The sequence below is a fragment of the Alligator mississippiensis genome, chromosome 4, assembly GCF_030867095.1.
Source record: "Alligator mississippiensis isolate rAllMis1 chromosome 4, rAllMis1, whole genome shotgun sequence".
Taxonomy (NCBI): domain Eukaryota; kingdom Metazoa; phylum Chordata; order Crocodylia; family Alligatoridae; genus Alligator; species Alligator mississippiensis.
Window position 1 is genome coordinate 193,527,890 of NC_081827.1, and position 15,126 is coordinate 193,543,015.

Here is a 15,126-nt window from a genome sequence, read left to right on the forward strand (position 1 = left end):
ATGAATGCAGTCTGTGTTCATGAACGCAATGCCCCGGGCAGGTCGGGGTAGAGCACGGCTCCAGCAGTGGTGGCAGGAGCCCGGTGGTAGGAGCCCAACAGCAGCAAGCATGGAGCTCCTGAGGAGCTCCTGGAAGTGTATAAAGTGTATTTAAAATGCGGGTTCGGCATTCGCGAATATTTGAAACCATGAATGCCAAAGCCGCGAGTAATGAGGGTTTCCTGTACTTCAGAGCTGATGGAGAGCTACACTGAAATACACTATATCCCTCTGGACACGCATTGCTAACTGGAGTTCTAAAATTAGCTGGAAAATTTTAAAGCTTGATAAGTTTAGCCTTCCTGCTTTGAACTATTGCATTAGGGATACTCTGGCTATGAGATGTATGGTTAAACACAATCATAAAATCATCATAGGGCTGGAAGGGACCCTGAAGGATCATGGGGTCCAGCCCCTTGCATGAACAGGAAAGACATCTGGGGTCAGGTGACCCCAGCCAGGTGACCATCCAGTCTTCTCTTGAAGACCTCTAGGGTAGATGATTGCACCACCTCTGGGGAGAGCTTGTTCCATAGTCTGGATACCCTAGTTGTAAAGAAGATTTTCCTAATGTTTAGCCTGAAACTATCTTCCAGGAGTTTGTGGCCGTTGTTTCTAGTTTTCCCCCAGGGCGCCCTGGTGAACAGTTGTTCAATGAGCCCTTGATGAATGCTTCTGATATAGCAGTAAGCCGCAATCAGTTCCCCTCTCAGCCTTCTTTTCTTTAGGCTGGAGAGTCCGAGGTCCCTCAGCCTCTCCCCATATGGTTTGCCATGCAAGTCCCTGATCAGAAGGGTGGCCCTTCTCTGTATCCTCTCAAGCTTTAGCACGTCCTTGTTGAAGTGCGGCACCCAGAACTGGATGCAATACTCCAGCTGTGGCCGTGCCAACATTGAGTAAAGTGGGAGAATCACTTCTTTGGTTTTACTGGAGATGCATCGATTGATGCATGCCAGAGCTAATTGCCAGCTTATATGCATGCTGGAGTCTATTGTTACCCCCAGATCCCTTTCATTTGTAGTGCTGGTCGGGTTAGCGATGCCCAGCCTGTAGGTGTGCTGGGGGTTCTTCCTTCCCAGATGCAGCACTTTACATTTCTCTACGTTGAACCTCATCTGGTTCCGTTCTGCCCAACGTGCCACCTGTCTAGGTCTGCTTGTATCTGCAGCCTGTCCGCGGGTGTGTCCGCACAACCCCATATCTGGGTGTTGTCCGCAAACTTGGCCAATGGGCTTTTCACCTCGTCATCCAGGTCATTGATGTTGAACAGCACTGGGCTAAGTACCAACCCCTGGGGTACGCAGCTGCCCACATCTCACCAGGATGACACCGACCCATTCATTTGGACTCTCCGTGTCCTACCCCGCAGCCAGTTTCGCACCCACTTGACAGTCCTGCAGTTGAGACCGATATCTTCCAGTTTTCTGATCAGTACCTCATGGGATACCAGGTCAAAGGCTTTCTGGAAGTTGAAGTATCTGATGTCAACCGCTTTTCTCTCGACCAGCTGGCAAGTCACCTGATCATAGAAAGAAATGAAGCTGGTCAGACAAGACCTGCCTGCGATGAAGCCATGCTGGCTGTCCTTCAGTATCATGCCTTCTGCAAGTTTGTCACATATAGCCTCTTCGATGATTGTTTCTAGGATTTTCCCTGGAATAGAAGTGAAGCTAATTGGCCTGTAGTTTCCCGGGTCCTCACACTTCCCCTTCTTGAATATGGGCACAACACTGGCCCTCTTCCAGTCCTCTGGGATTTCTCTAGAGGCTCATGAGTTTTGAAAGACCTTTGCCAAGGGCTCTGCGATTACTTCGGCCAACTCTTGCAGCACTCTTGGGTGGAGTTCATATGGTCCTGCTGATTTATATATGTCTAGTTTTTTTTAATTGGTCGTACACCAGTTCTGTGGCAATGGTGGGAATGGTGTCAGTCCCACACTACTCATTCTGTGCCCTACCTGGCGTGTTGTTCCTCTTGGTCTTGTGAAAGACTGAGGCAAAGTAGTCATTTAGGAGTTCTGTTTTTTCCTGAGTGGTAGTGATCAGGTATCCTGAGGCATTGAGCAGTGGCCATACACTCCCATTAGTTTCCCTTTTACTCCCTATGTAGCTAAAGAAGGACTTCTTGTTATCCTTGATTCTTGTAGCTAGTTTTAGTTCAGTTTCTGCCTTAGCTTGCCTAATCTGGTTTCTGCAAGTGCGGGCCATTGTCAAGTAGTCTTCCTTAGAGGCTGTCCCAAGCTTCCGTTGTTTGTATGCCTCTTTCTTTTTCTGTAAGAGGGCTGCAACTTCCCTGATTAGCTAAGAGCGTTTTTTGACCCTTCTGCTACTTTTTCTCTAAGGGCATGGATTTTCTCTGAGCCTTAAGGATTGTGTCCTTAAGGAATGAACATTCTTCTTGTGCTCCCTTTACCTGTGGTCCTTGGTCTCTCAGAGCATTCTCTACAAGTGACCTGAGCTTATTAAAATTTGCATTGTTGAAGTCTAAGACTTTGAGCTTGGTATCTGTTTTGTCAGCCTTGCGACAGACCGTGAATGTAATGATTTTATGGTTACTATTGCCCAGGCTGCCCTCTATGTTTAAGTTGGTCAACAGGTCATCTTCTTTGGCCAGGACCAAGTCAAGAAATGCATTGCCTCTAGTTGGCCTGTGCACCTCCTGAGTCAAAAAAAAAAAAGCTCTTTGGTGCTGGTCAGGAAGGTTCATGATCGATCTGAGCTGGCTGAGCATTCCTCCCTGGAGATGTCTGGGTAGTTGAAGTCACCCATGACAACCATGTTCCATGCACGTGTGGCCTCCGTTAGTTCATGGGCGAATGCTAGATCAAGTTCCTCCCCTTGGTTAGGTAGCCTGTAGTATACACCTACAGTCTTGTCTGTCTCACCACGCCTCCCCTGGAGCTTGATCCAGAGGGTTTCAAGCTATTCTTCTTTGGGGCTGACATTGACCTGTAGGGAGGTGTACTGCTGCTTCACATAGAGAGCAACACCCCCACCTCTCTTCCCTACACTATCCCTTCTGTGAAGAATGTAGCCTTTTATGGCTATAGTCCAGTCATGAGAGGAGTCCCACCAGGTCTCCATGATCCCTACTAGATCGTAGTGCCCAGTGGAAAGCTGGAGGACTAATTCCTTCTGCTTGTTCCCCATGCTTGTTCCCCATGCCAGTGTGTTCCCCATTTTCAAGAAGGGGAGGAAGGAGGACCCAGGCAACTATAGGCCAGTCAGTCGCACCTCCATCCTAGGGAAAGTCTTCGAAAAAATTATCAAGGCTCACATTTGTAAGAGCCCGGCAAGACAAATTATGCAGAGGGGAAACCAGCATGGGTTCATAACAGGTAGATCATGCCTGACTAATCTAGTCTGTTTTTATGACCGGGTTACAAAACGCCTGGACGCAGGAGTAGGGGTTGATGTCGTATACCTAGACTTCAGGAAGGCCTTCGATACGATATCCCACACCATACTGGTGAACAAGTTAAGAGGCTGTGACTTAGATGACTACACAGTCCGGTGGGTGGCGAATTGGCTAGAGGGTCGCACCCAGAGAGTCGTAGTGGATGGGTCAGTGTTGACCTGGAAGGGTGTGGGCAGTGGGATCCCGCAGGGCTCGGTCCTTGGACCGATACTCTTCAATGTCTTCATCAGCGACTTGGATGAGGGAGTGAAGTGTACTCTGTCCAAGTTTGTGGATGACACAAAACTGTGGGGAGAAGTGGACGCGCTGGAGGGCAGGGAACAACTACAAGCAGACCTGGACAGGTTGGACATATGGGCAGAAAACAACAGAATGCAATTCAACAAGGAGAAATGCAAAGTGCTGCACCTAGGGAGGAAAAATGTCCAGCATGCCTACTGCCTAGGAAATGACGTGCTTGGTGGAACGGAAGCGGGAAGGGATCTTGAAGTCCTAGTAGACTCCAAGATGAACATGAATCGTCAGCGTGACAAAGCCATCAGAAAAGCTAATGGCACTTTATCGTGCATCAGCAGATGCATGACGAACAGATCCAAGGAGATAATAGTTTCCCTCTATCGGGCGCTGGTCAGACCGCAGTTGGAATACTGCGTGCAGTTTTGGGTGCCACACTTCAAGAGGGATGTGGATAACCTGGAGAGGGTCCAGAGAAGGGCCACTCGTATGGTTAAGGGCTTGCAGGCCAAGCCCTATGAGGAGAGACTGGGGCACCTGGACCTCTTCAGCCTCCGCAAGAGAAGGTTGAGAGGCCACCTTGTGGCTGCCTATAAGTTCATCACGGGGGCACAGAAGGGAATTGGTGAGGTTTTATTCACCAAGGCGCCCCCGGGGGTTACAAGAAATAATGGCCACAAGCTAGCAGAGAGCAGATTTAGACTAGACATTAGGAAGAACTTCTTCACAGTTCGAGTGGCCAAGGTCTGGAATGGGCTCCCAAGGGAGGTGGTGCTCTCCCCTACCCTGGATGTCTTCAAGAGGAGGTTGGATATGCATCTAGCTGGGGTCATCTAGACCCAGCACTCTTTCCTGCCTATGCAGGGGGTCGGACTCGATGATCTATTGAGGTCCCTTCTGACCCTAACATCTATGAATCTATGCTTCTGGAATTCTTGTACAGGCACTGAAGTCCTTCTACTGAGGTCACTAGCTGCCTGCTGCGTTGAAGGGGAGCTGTTTTCTCATCTTCCATAAGATCGGCTTGCTTGGTTTCATTGTCAATGGAGCTTTCCTGTATGTTGGTCCCCAGGTAGACTCCAGTTAGTGTTCCCCATTCCCCTGCAATCTTAGTTTAAAGCCCTACATTTAAACTAATGCATGCAATGCATTAGTTACAGGATTAACATTTTCTCCAGGTAGTGCATAACTGATGATTATGAGTGATCATTGGTAGAATGATAAAATTAAGGGTATAATTAAAGACATTTGTTATTTCAATTACTTGTGTTTCAAGGAAGAATACATCTTCTATGGATATAAAGAAAACATGAATATTGGAGGCTTCTAAATTGTCTGACAAATAGTTATGCAGTATTTTATATATGGCAGCCACATTGCTCTCATATGCTTCACTGATGCGTTTGAATAATTCTGACCCAGTCGATATTAATTATATTTAAAACATTATTGGATCCATCTGTAAACTGCTAATGGAAAAATGTATTTACAAGGTAGAAATATACTAGCCAAGGACATGCATCCCTCTCATAGTCAGCCATTAATCTATACCTGCCCCAATTTATATAGCCTTCAGGTAGTTTTGAAGTCTTTTACCAGGCAGCAGAAGCAAACAGCTTTGGCTGCAATTCTGGCCCCACTGATGTCATTAGCTAAACTCTCATTGACCTTAGGGTCTTTAGGGACTTTAGGGTTTGAGGATGTATTCACTGAATTTTAAAATGAATAGGGTAGCAGTCTTGCTACGTGGACCAGGATTGTGTTTGCTTTAGTAATGACAGACAATAGAGAGATGTAGCCTGATAGCAGATGCAGTGTCTGCCACTTATTAACATACATCAGGAAAAACAGTTTTGATTGTAGTAACTGAAGATTCTAATAAGTAGTAGGAAAACACAGAGAGCAAAGTTAGTTCGTGTGGGGACACAAGGATCACATGTGCTTTGTAGTCATCAGCTGTTGCATAGCAACCTAGCTGCATAGTGAACATGCACATGCACGGACTTGATTCTAATCACCAGCAGGAAAAATGCTTATATGCACAGAATGTGGTTTCAAATGTGGATGCTAATAAGCAGGTGATTCTGCTAAGCTTAGATGCTAATAATTGGACAGCACGGTGGGCACCTATACACGTGATCTGACATGTTCTGATTAGAACGCGTCGAACCAGACTTGATTCATCTGATTCTGATTAGAACACTCCAGCCGACTTGATGAATCAAGTCTAGTTCAACGCGTTCTAACCAGAACTCTAGCGTGCTGCGGCGTCTCATGTACTCAGTGTCCCCGTGTTTCAAAATGGCAGTGGGGGTACTCTAACTAAAGCTCCTTGGACACCATTTTGGGACTCAGGTCACTGAATACACAAGATGCAGCGGGCATTTTAATTAGAGCGCCTCCCAAGAACCACTCTAATTAAAATGCCCTCCCCACCCTGGAGCACGTGTAAAAGTGCCCTGTATGACTTCGTAACAGAACGTCAAGGTACTGAGGAAATTTTGCTTCAGATTGATTCTATTGCAATAAATGTTTATAGAAGCTTAGTCACATGCACAGGCTCCAAAATTAAACCCTACCTCTATAAGCCAGTGTTCCTTATTAAAAAAAATGCCTGGAGAAAATACATACCTGGTCTCTCATCCTTTTAAGACTAAATATTTACAGGAAATATTTGAATAAGATCAAGTTAGGGTATAATAAGTTAAAAATACTTGATGGTAGCTTCCTTATTACAGATTTGTAATACAAAACTACTTATTTTTCATACAGGAACTGTTCATACTATAATGGCTGTATTACAAAAAAATTCACAATTTAAAAAATGTTTTAGCTATACAGTATTCTAACATCCCTGTCGACTAGGGATGTTATAGGTATAAATATATATTTAAATCAAGGTTCAGTGCAAGGATTTATGCAGATCTTTCATCTATTACTATTAATAAAACTTTAACTAAGAAAAAATACTAACTGTCCTATGGATTTAGTTTTCTATCTGAAACTGTGTCCTGGATAATAATGTAACATTCAAGCAATCACTTTATGTGAAGTAACATGCTCACTCAGTCAAAATTTGTGGATAGTGTAGGGCAGACTCAAGGTGCATTGGGATATATTTTATTTGTTGTTTTATCAAAATCTCTGGGATAAAGGAGACACAACAAAAAACAGTTCTTTATGTTGCTTCGTAAGTGATGCTAAAAAAAGCAAAACAAAAAAAATTAGTCAATGTATCGCCTGCCATACATAACCTTAAAAATACTTACTGTCTGTTCACTAGGCAATGCAAAAGTCATAAGAACTTGTATCAGACAACCTTGTTTAATTGCAAATTCACTGGACTTTCAAATTTGTTTTTAAACATATTTTTGTAAATGCACTTGCATTCAGTTAAGCTGTTTGAAGTAGCAGTAGTCTCTGTGGCCTCAGTAATTGCATAGAAAGAAACCTTAATCCATTGTAGTATTTGGCTGTGTGTTTATTTTGAAGACAACTCACACACTCAAAGTATGCATAGGAACTTTCCTGGACCTGGACTTCATTTAAAAAATGAAGAATACATGTGATAATTTGAGCCTTATTTTTGTCCTTCAAAAAGGTCTTTGTTTTCACCAGAATATAAAATCCTGAAAGACAAGTGAAAAATTATAGCAATTGAAAACATTAGCTTTTGCCAGGGTTAAATAGTGTGAGTTAATTTATTCTATATGTTCTCAGAAGTAAACCAGTTTGTGTGCAAATTACCATGGTTGTCTATTACTTTGAATATAGTTTACGCTTTCCATAAGGGCAGGTCAGCTTATTTTCCACTGATTGACACACTAGCATCATTTAGTTGAATTCACATACACAGTAAAAAAAAAAATCTCAGCACTTCTGACAGCTCATCAAAAATATATTTTTGACAAGTTAGATTTGCTGTCTAAACATAAAGGGTCTGCCTCTTTTTGTTTTCCAATGGTCAGTCCTACCTTTGCTCATAGTGCTTCTGGCCTATTATTAGAGCTGCTCGGGAAGTTTTCTAATGAAAATTTTTTCATTAGAAAATGCTGATTAGTTGAAACTGTAACTTTCCAGGGGAGAATATCTGTTTCAACCGCTTTTTTATTTAGGAAAAAGATTGCAAAGGCTTTAAAATGTTAAAAGTATCCCATTTTGCCATTTCTAGAAAGAAACAATGGGTGCGTCCACACATGCAAGCACGTGTGCTTACAGCTGCTTAAATAGAAGCGGTGCAAATTTGAGCCAGGGCTTTTTGCTTCAGCTCATGTGCTCGGACATGCACTTTGTTGTGGAGCAAATTGTGCCACTTGGGGCACAATAACCCTGCCTGGCTCCTCCTGGATCTTCAGCCAGGGAGAGCTAGAGCCCGGGGCCAGCACCTGTACTGTCTCCAGCAGTATAAAAAGCCGCCCTGGCAAGTAGCTCAGGGCTACTAGCTCTTAGGAGCTTCTGGGGGCCAACCAACTGGTACCTGGGGACACTACCCCTTGTGCCAGCTGGACTGCTGGAGCAGCCCTGAGAGTTCCCTGCACCCTCTACCCACTGCAGCAGTCTGGCAGTGGGGGCTGCTGCCTGGCTGTGACCTGCTGTGCACCTGCCAGACTTGGATGGGGACTGCAGAGCGAGTAGAGGCATCTGCCCCTCTGTTCCAGCTGCCAGTGGACTGCGGTTGCAGGGTTGGCCTTTGTGCGACACTACAGCCATGTGTGCCCCTGCCTGGCAATCTGGGTAGCTATCACCCGGAAGATGTTCCAGGTGTGGTGGCCTGCTTTGAACTGTCAAAGCTTGTCCTCCTGGCCTAGTGGTCCAGTAGGTCAGCCACAGCCAGATGGGTCCAAGGTGCCAGCTCTGAGCAAGCAGGGTCCTGCCACTGGCCTCCCTAGCAGGAATTCTGGTGTTCCCTATTGGAAAACTGAAAAATCCCTGATAAAAAAAATCCCAAAGTCACTCTGTAAAATACCCCCAAATTCATGTTCCTCCACAAGTAAAACAAAAGACCACTATAAAGACAGAGAGCATGACAGAGACAGAGATCAGTTGGACAATGTTTTATTGATGTATCTTACAGTGTTAAAGCAAGTCTCTTATCATAATAATAAAGTGAACTCTAAATATATGTTTCATGAATTTATGAATACAAGTTTTGCTGCACTCCCACAGGGCGATGGCCCTCACACAAGGGGTTTGGCCTCCCCAACAGGGGATTCGGCCCCCCAGCAGGGTGTTCGGACCTCTCACAAGGGGTGCGGCCCCCTGAACCGGGGGTTCAACCCCACACAAGGGGTATGCCCCCCAACAGGAGGTTTGCCCCCCCCAACAGGGGGCTCAACCCCCACACAAGGGGTATGGGCCCCCAACAGGGGGAAAATGGCCCCCACAGGGGCTACCACCCCCATTTGCAAGGCCCACATGCCCCACTGCAGCCCCCCAATTGCTGCCCCACCTGGCCCCATCCCCCACCAGTTGCTGCAGCCCCCCCCAATGGCATCCCCACCCATCCTCACCCCCCCCAACTTGCATCCCCAGGCCTCCAAGGCTACCCCCACAACCCCAGGCACCATCATTTAAAAAAACCCCCCAAAAAACCCTCAGAAAAAAAAATGGGAAAAAAAAGCCTCTGCTTACCTGAGAAGAAGGGGGGGGGGGAGGGCTCCAGGGCCTCCTGGCAGAGCCCCCCAGGCAGCACAGGACTGCAGAGGGGCAGGAGGGCTCAGGCTGGGGCTGCTGGGGCTGTCGGCCTGCCCCTCACTGAGCGGGCGGGGCCCCCGGTCAGCCAGACAGCAGCTGAACTGCCAGTAAGTGCCGGGTTTTTTTGTTTTTTGTTTTAAAGTATGGGGTGGGGGGCAGGGATTGGGAGGCTTGGGGGAATGGGGCCAGGGCAGGGGTTGGGGGCCTCGTGGGGGCTGGCAGGTGAGGGGCCAGCCCCGGCAGGGGTCGGGGGCCTCATGGGGGGGGCGGCCAGCCCCGGAAGAGGTCAGGGGGCTCGGAGGGGGTTGGCGGGGGGAAGGGCTGGCCCCGACGGAGGTTGGGGGGAGGGGGGAGGGGCCAGCCCTGGCAGGGGTCAGGGGCCTGGGTGGGGCTGGCAGGGGGTGGGGCCAGCCCTGGCAGGGGTCAGGGGCCTGGGTGGGGCTGGTGGGGGGTGGGGCCGGCCCCAGCAGGGGTCAGGGGCCTTGGGGGGGGGTCATTGGGGGTCCCCCCACGGTCCCCTCCCCCCTCCTCCAGCTCCCCCCAACCCTTTACTCCAGAGCAGCCTCCGGTTGCTTCAGGGTATGGTGAGGGACCGTGCCCTGTGCCACTTTTTTAAACATTGATTTCTAATTTTCTCCCCATGCTGCAAGTTTGCAGTGTGGGAAACATTTTTTTGTTCCCGCATGTGCCTGTTGGCCCACCTAAAATGGGTTTGCGGCGGGGCAGGAGGCACATGCATGCTTGTGTGGACGCGCCTAATTTGTTTTTTTAAGTTTGAATCAATTTTTTTGGTTTGAAATTTGTTTTATTAAAAAAATAGAAGTCAATATCTAAACAATATTTTGTTTGATATACATAGATATCTATTTGTGGTTCACCAGGATTTTGGCTTTTTGTTATGATTTAAGTTAGGGAAAAATTGCAAAATATCAACATTTTTCACAGGACCAGAAATTCATTCCTCAGCCAGAGCTCTTGTACTTTTTCTTTTCTTTTTCTTTATTTAGCTTATTTATCTTTCCCAACAAAACCATTAGCTTAATTTTCCTAACCTCTACTTTAGGCATTTACATTTTTAAGTGTACGACCCCTTCACAGAAATGAAGAAATAATTTGCATTGGAGCTAGCTAAGTAACAGAGATGTACTGTAGGGATGTCATACTTGGTTTGTCTCAAAATCTACTTGTCTTGCCTCCCCTGCATCTCAGCCCTAACAAGCCCTACAGTGCAATGCAGAGAGCCATTTAGCTGTCTTCAAGAGTTGACAGAAGTTATAATACACGTAAAATAAACAGAGCCTGAGGTTTTAAGGTTGTCAGTGTTAAGTGCTTCACAGTAAAATTATTTAAGGCCTATTCTGTGCTGTCAAGATATTGATAGAGCACAGTTTTATGCCTTTGGTCCTGAAGGATCTGCAGTGTTTTAAGAGTTGGCTGATAACCAGTGGTCCTTGATTTACTGAAGCAACTGATATTTTTCTTTAGACTTGGATATGAAAAATACCATATTCAAAAGACTTCTTAATTGTTGTATATTGTTTTTCAAATAATATTTTAAGTGCTCTGTGTATTTTCTGTATTTGCTAGTACCAAACATACAACACTGCTATCAGGTCTTCATAAGTAACCTTGACTTTTATATGCATAAGATTATTATTTATTTTTATATAGTCTTTGAATGTTGGTGACATCTACAGGCCCTAGCTAAAATTAGAGTCCCATTGTGGTAGCACTTTTGCAGATACAGAAAAAATGTTCCTGCCCTAAAAAGCTTTAAAAAATGCTGATTGTCTCTTGTACCAAGTCTTTTCTGAGAACAATGGAGTAGCTATGGCTGGGAGCAGAATCCTTCTCATTACTTCCTTGGGAGGTTTTATGTCTGCCACAGCTCCATCAGCTGTTGAGCATTTTCAAGGCATCATCTACTCACTGAGGCATAGCAGTCCAGCACATTCTGGCCTTTTTTGCCCTGAACTGAGGCTGGAGAAGTGTTGGTAGTATAGTAATCAGAATAGCTAGCTCTTCCTCCAGTGGTTATTCCCTACCATGCAGTGAGTACCTAGCTACAGAGAAGGGGTTATTTCAGCTTCCTTTGTACCATCTGAATGAGCCAGGGAATCTGTCCATAAGGGTTAATATAGGCATATGAATGTTATCTCACTGCTTAATGCATCTTTTTCTTTTCTGGCTGTATAGTGGGTGCCATTTACAGACTTAACATTTGCTACTTCACAGTCATTATGTACAGTGTTGTCTCCTATCCTGAGCATAAGATGACAATGCACTTGCAGCAGATACAGTACCTAAGAAGGACCAATTCTGCATGGTTAATGTTGTCTACTGTATTTGGTGTGATTTCATGTAAAGGAATTCATATTTGGTCAGAATCTATTAAAATTGGGCTGTTTAAGTTTGCATGCAAAGCTAATTTTGTATGGTATTTATGTCATTCCGAACATTAGAATGTTTTAGAATGAAAGAGCATGAAGATTGCCAAATATTTAATTGGGATTGCCAAAGTGTCTAACTCCTCTCTAATGTGTTAACATTAGCATAGGTGTAATTGCATCCTCAAGTCATTTTTTATTGTAAAGTATACATTTTATGTCTGACTAATCTGCCTTCCTGCTGCTAGTATTAGTTGGGGGAAAACAACTACCAGGCATCAAATTAACACTAGTTTAAGGGTTCTCACCTATTCTATACATAAGTCTGTATATCCCTAGAGTCTACTTAAACCCTAATTTCATGACTTAAGTGGAGCACAAGCCTTGAGCTCGTATTGAGCAGGTACACAGATAAACTGGATACTCCATAGTGAATGTGAACTCTGCAAAAACTCCATACATCAAGTAGCTGATTTTTAGAATAACATCAGGAAAACAGCCCTGTGTTTTAGCCATGAGTTGGGGAGCAATCAAAAAGTGCTGGATTGGAAGCTTTTTGTAGGGGAGAGATTAAAAACAATAGATGCAATTTAAAATCAGTGAAGTTTAAAGAAAAAAATCATCCCTCTCAATCCATCATTACTGTTCAGATTGGGAGGCTCGGATCGACAGCCATGGAAGGATATTCTATGTGGACCATGTAAACAGAACTACAACATGGCAGCGACCCACAGCTCCCCCTGCCCCACAAATCCTCCAGAGGTCAAACTCTATTCAGCAAATGGAGCAGCTGAACCGCCGGTAAGAACTGTAGTTTTTCCTTGTTAATTTTCTAGTATCAAGCTGTGCGAGCCATTTTATGAGCAAATGTGAAGACTGGCTTCCAACCGCTACTCCAGGTATCTCTACATTCTTTAGCGGGCTTCACTGTGGTTATTCTTGGGGTCCCTTTGACTCTGGCTGAAGGTCTTTAGTGTCAGGTTTCCATCTATGTTCAATGTCAATGTGGCCAACAAAAATTGGTAAGGAACCCCAGGAAGTCAGGCTGCAGAGGGCAGGTAATGAGTAAATTACAGAGATTAGTGACTTTTGGAATGCATGGGAGAAAAAAGCAAATATATCAAGCCTCAGTGTTTGAAGTTCCTGTGAACCAGGGCTAGAGTGCATTCACTGTTCAGTAAATCCAGCCTTGTATCTCCTAGGTATCAGAGTATCCGACGAACAATGACTAATGACAGGCCTGAAGAGCACGCAAACACTGTTGATGGAGCTGGAGAGGAAACTGACCTCCACCCTTCTAATGCAGGTAGGAGCAAAGTAGATTACTGTAAAAGAAAACTTCTGAATATATGCTGTTTGGCTAAAGTGAGAGGAAGACTCACCTGTTTTCTGTCCTCAAGGAATTGACTTATTGTTTTTGTTACTACTGTTTTACTTCTGCAGGCTATGGTACACCCTGATAGGGCTTATTCATTCTGCATATTGAAGAATTGTGTGTGTGATCCAGCATCTTTATTCAGTCACTTTAGAAAGCTATCCAAGTGGCTGAATAAGTAGAGAGAAGTACTTAGCCATGTTAGTGTAAAAACAGGCAGAAAACAGGCTAGATTTGTGTCTTATAGACTAATCGGAGATTAGATTAGTGAGCACAGCGTAAATTTTCATGAGCAGCAAGTGGACTTCATCAAATGATGTGAAAGGACTGCAGGAAGCAGAGCTTTTAAACATTAAGCAGTAATTAGAATACAAAGGGTAAGGAAGGGAGAAAGAAAAAGCACTTACTGCTGCGAGAGGCAAGGTAGGTAGGAGAGAGAAAAACAAAGCAGTTAATCCATTGAGGGACAGAGAGTTATAAGAGCTAATCCAGGTAATGAGATAAGATGCCATAGTCTTGGTTTAGACCATAATTACCACAGTCTAGTCTGTGGATGATTTTTATTCTGCAGTTTCCCATTCAAGTTCATTTTTAAAGTTTGTTCTCTAAGAATAGCCACTTCGAGGTCAGTGATGGAGACTAAGTACAGATGGTCAAAAAGCTCAAGGCTGAATCAATTCAGTCTTTGCAGGTTAGTATAAACTGCATAGATTGAACTGATAAGCAAGTGAATAGACATTCATTTTTGATTCCAGAAATGCAGCCACAAGCCTGCAGTGGCCCAGGCCAGAAGTGATAGGGTGCTAAAGCATGCCTTCCTGTTCAGCTGGAGCAGACAGCTTGGGCCAAGGCTAGGCCACCCACCCTGTGAGATGGGGTTTGCAGGGGAGGTGCAGTGCATCCTGGGATGCTGGGGGACTGTGAGTTAACTTGAATCTGGAGGGGATCTGGGTCAGAAGTTCAATAAACCGATTTAACCTAAATCAGTTAAGTCTGATACTACATTCATCCAGGATTATTTTAAACTGGTTTTGGCCATTTTGAAAGCAATTTATGTGCACAGAGCTTCTGTTGTGGTACAGATTTGAACCAGTTTCCGATCACTTATATCAGTTTGTGTGTAATTTCTGACCTGGCCATAATGTCCAGGGAGTTAGTGTTCTGCCACAGGCTTGTGCGTCTTTCTGGTACTGACATCTGGTACTGGTGTTCATTCATTTTTACATGGAGGGATCTCTCCATCTGTCCAATGTAGAAAGCAGAGGGGCAGTAAGCAAATCATGGCATGTATGATATTGATAGAAGTTCAGGTAAGTAAACCTTGGATGTCATACTCTGTGTTTTTCTGCCCAGTTATGATGTGGTCTGTGTTGATGAGAGGGCACATCTGGCATCTGGGTCCAGAGCAGGGTCTGGTGCCTTAATGAGAATAGAAGTTAGGTAGTCTGTTGCTGGAGAGATGCTTTTTGAGGTTGGCAGGCTGCCTGTAAGCCGGGGCAGTTTAGCTGCCATGGCTACCTTGAGATGGTTGTCATTTCCCAGGCCATTTGTAGAGAAAGAGTATAAAAATTGTATAATCTAGAATAAAATTATTCTTCAGCTGCCACTTTTTTTGGTTGTTATTAATGGTGGTATATAACAAATGCCAGGCTAGTCTGTAGCTTTTGCTTTTATTCTGTTGTTATGCTTGTAGCTGACAGCTTTGCCTCTTTTCTTGACTCCAGAGCTTGTTGGTTGCCCCCATTCCTGATGTCAGGTCGACAAGCTAAGACATTAGTTTGCATGCACTATGCCAGCAGTGTCATATATCTGTAAGGTAACCTCAATTTTGTCACATAATTTCTAGTCTCGCAATGCCTGAAAACTCACCATTATTTTTCTTATATCAGGGCTTTTTTTCCATTGTTAAAGCCTTAACCACTTGAGTCCGATTATTTCTCTGTTCATATTCTGTTATTGCCACTGAGGTTCACATGGATG

The 15,126-nt window shown here is 44.8% G+C and overlaps 1 protein-coding gene across 4 annotated transcripts in view; it reads left to right on the plus strand.

Annotated features, from left to right (window-relative positions):
* The window catches only part of HECW2 (HECT, C2 and WW domain containing E3 ubiquitin protein ligase 2), a 330,879-nt gene that overhangs the window by 225,296 nt on the left and 90,457 nt on the right, over positions 1-15,126 (plus strand). For all 4 annotated transcript variants that reach the window (XM_019492110.2, XM_019492111.2, XM_059727232.1 and 1 more), the window contains 2 exons: positions 12,422-12,572; positions 12,974-13,077. In XM_019492110.2, coding sequence (XP_019347655.1) covers positions 12,422-12,572; positions 12,974-13,077 — 255 coding nt within the window. The remainder of the gene's footprint in view (positions 1-12,421; positions 12,573-12,973; positions 13,078-15,126) is intronic.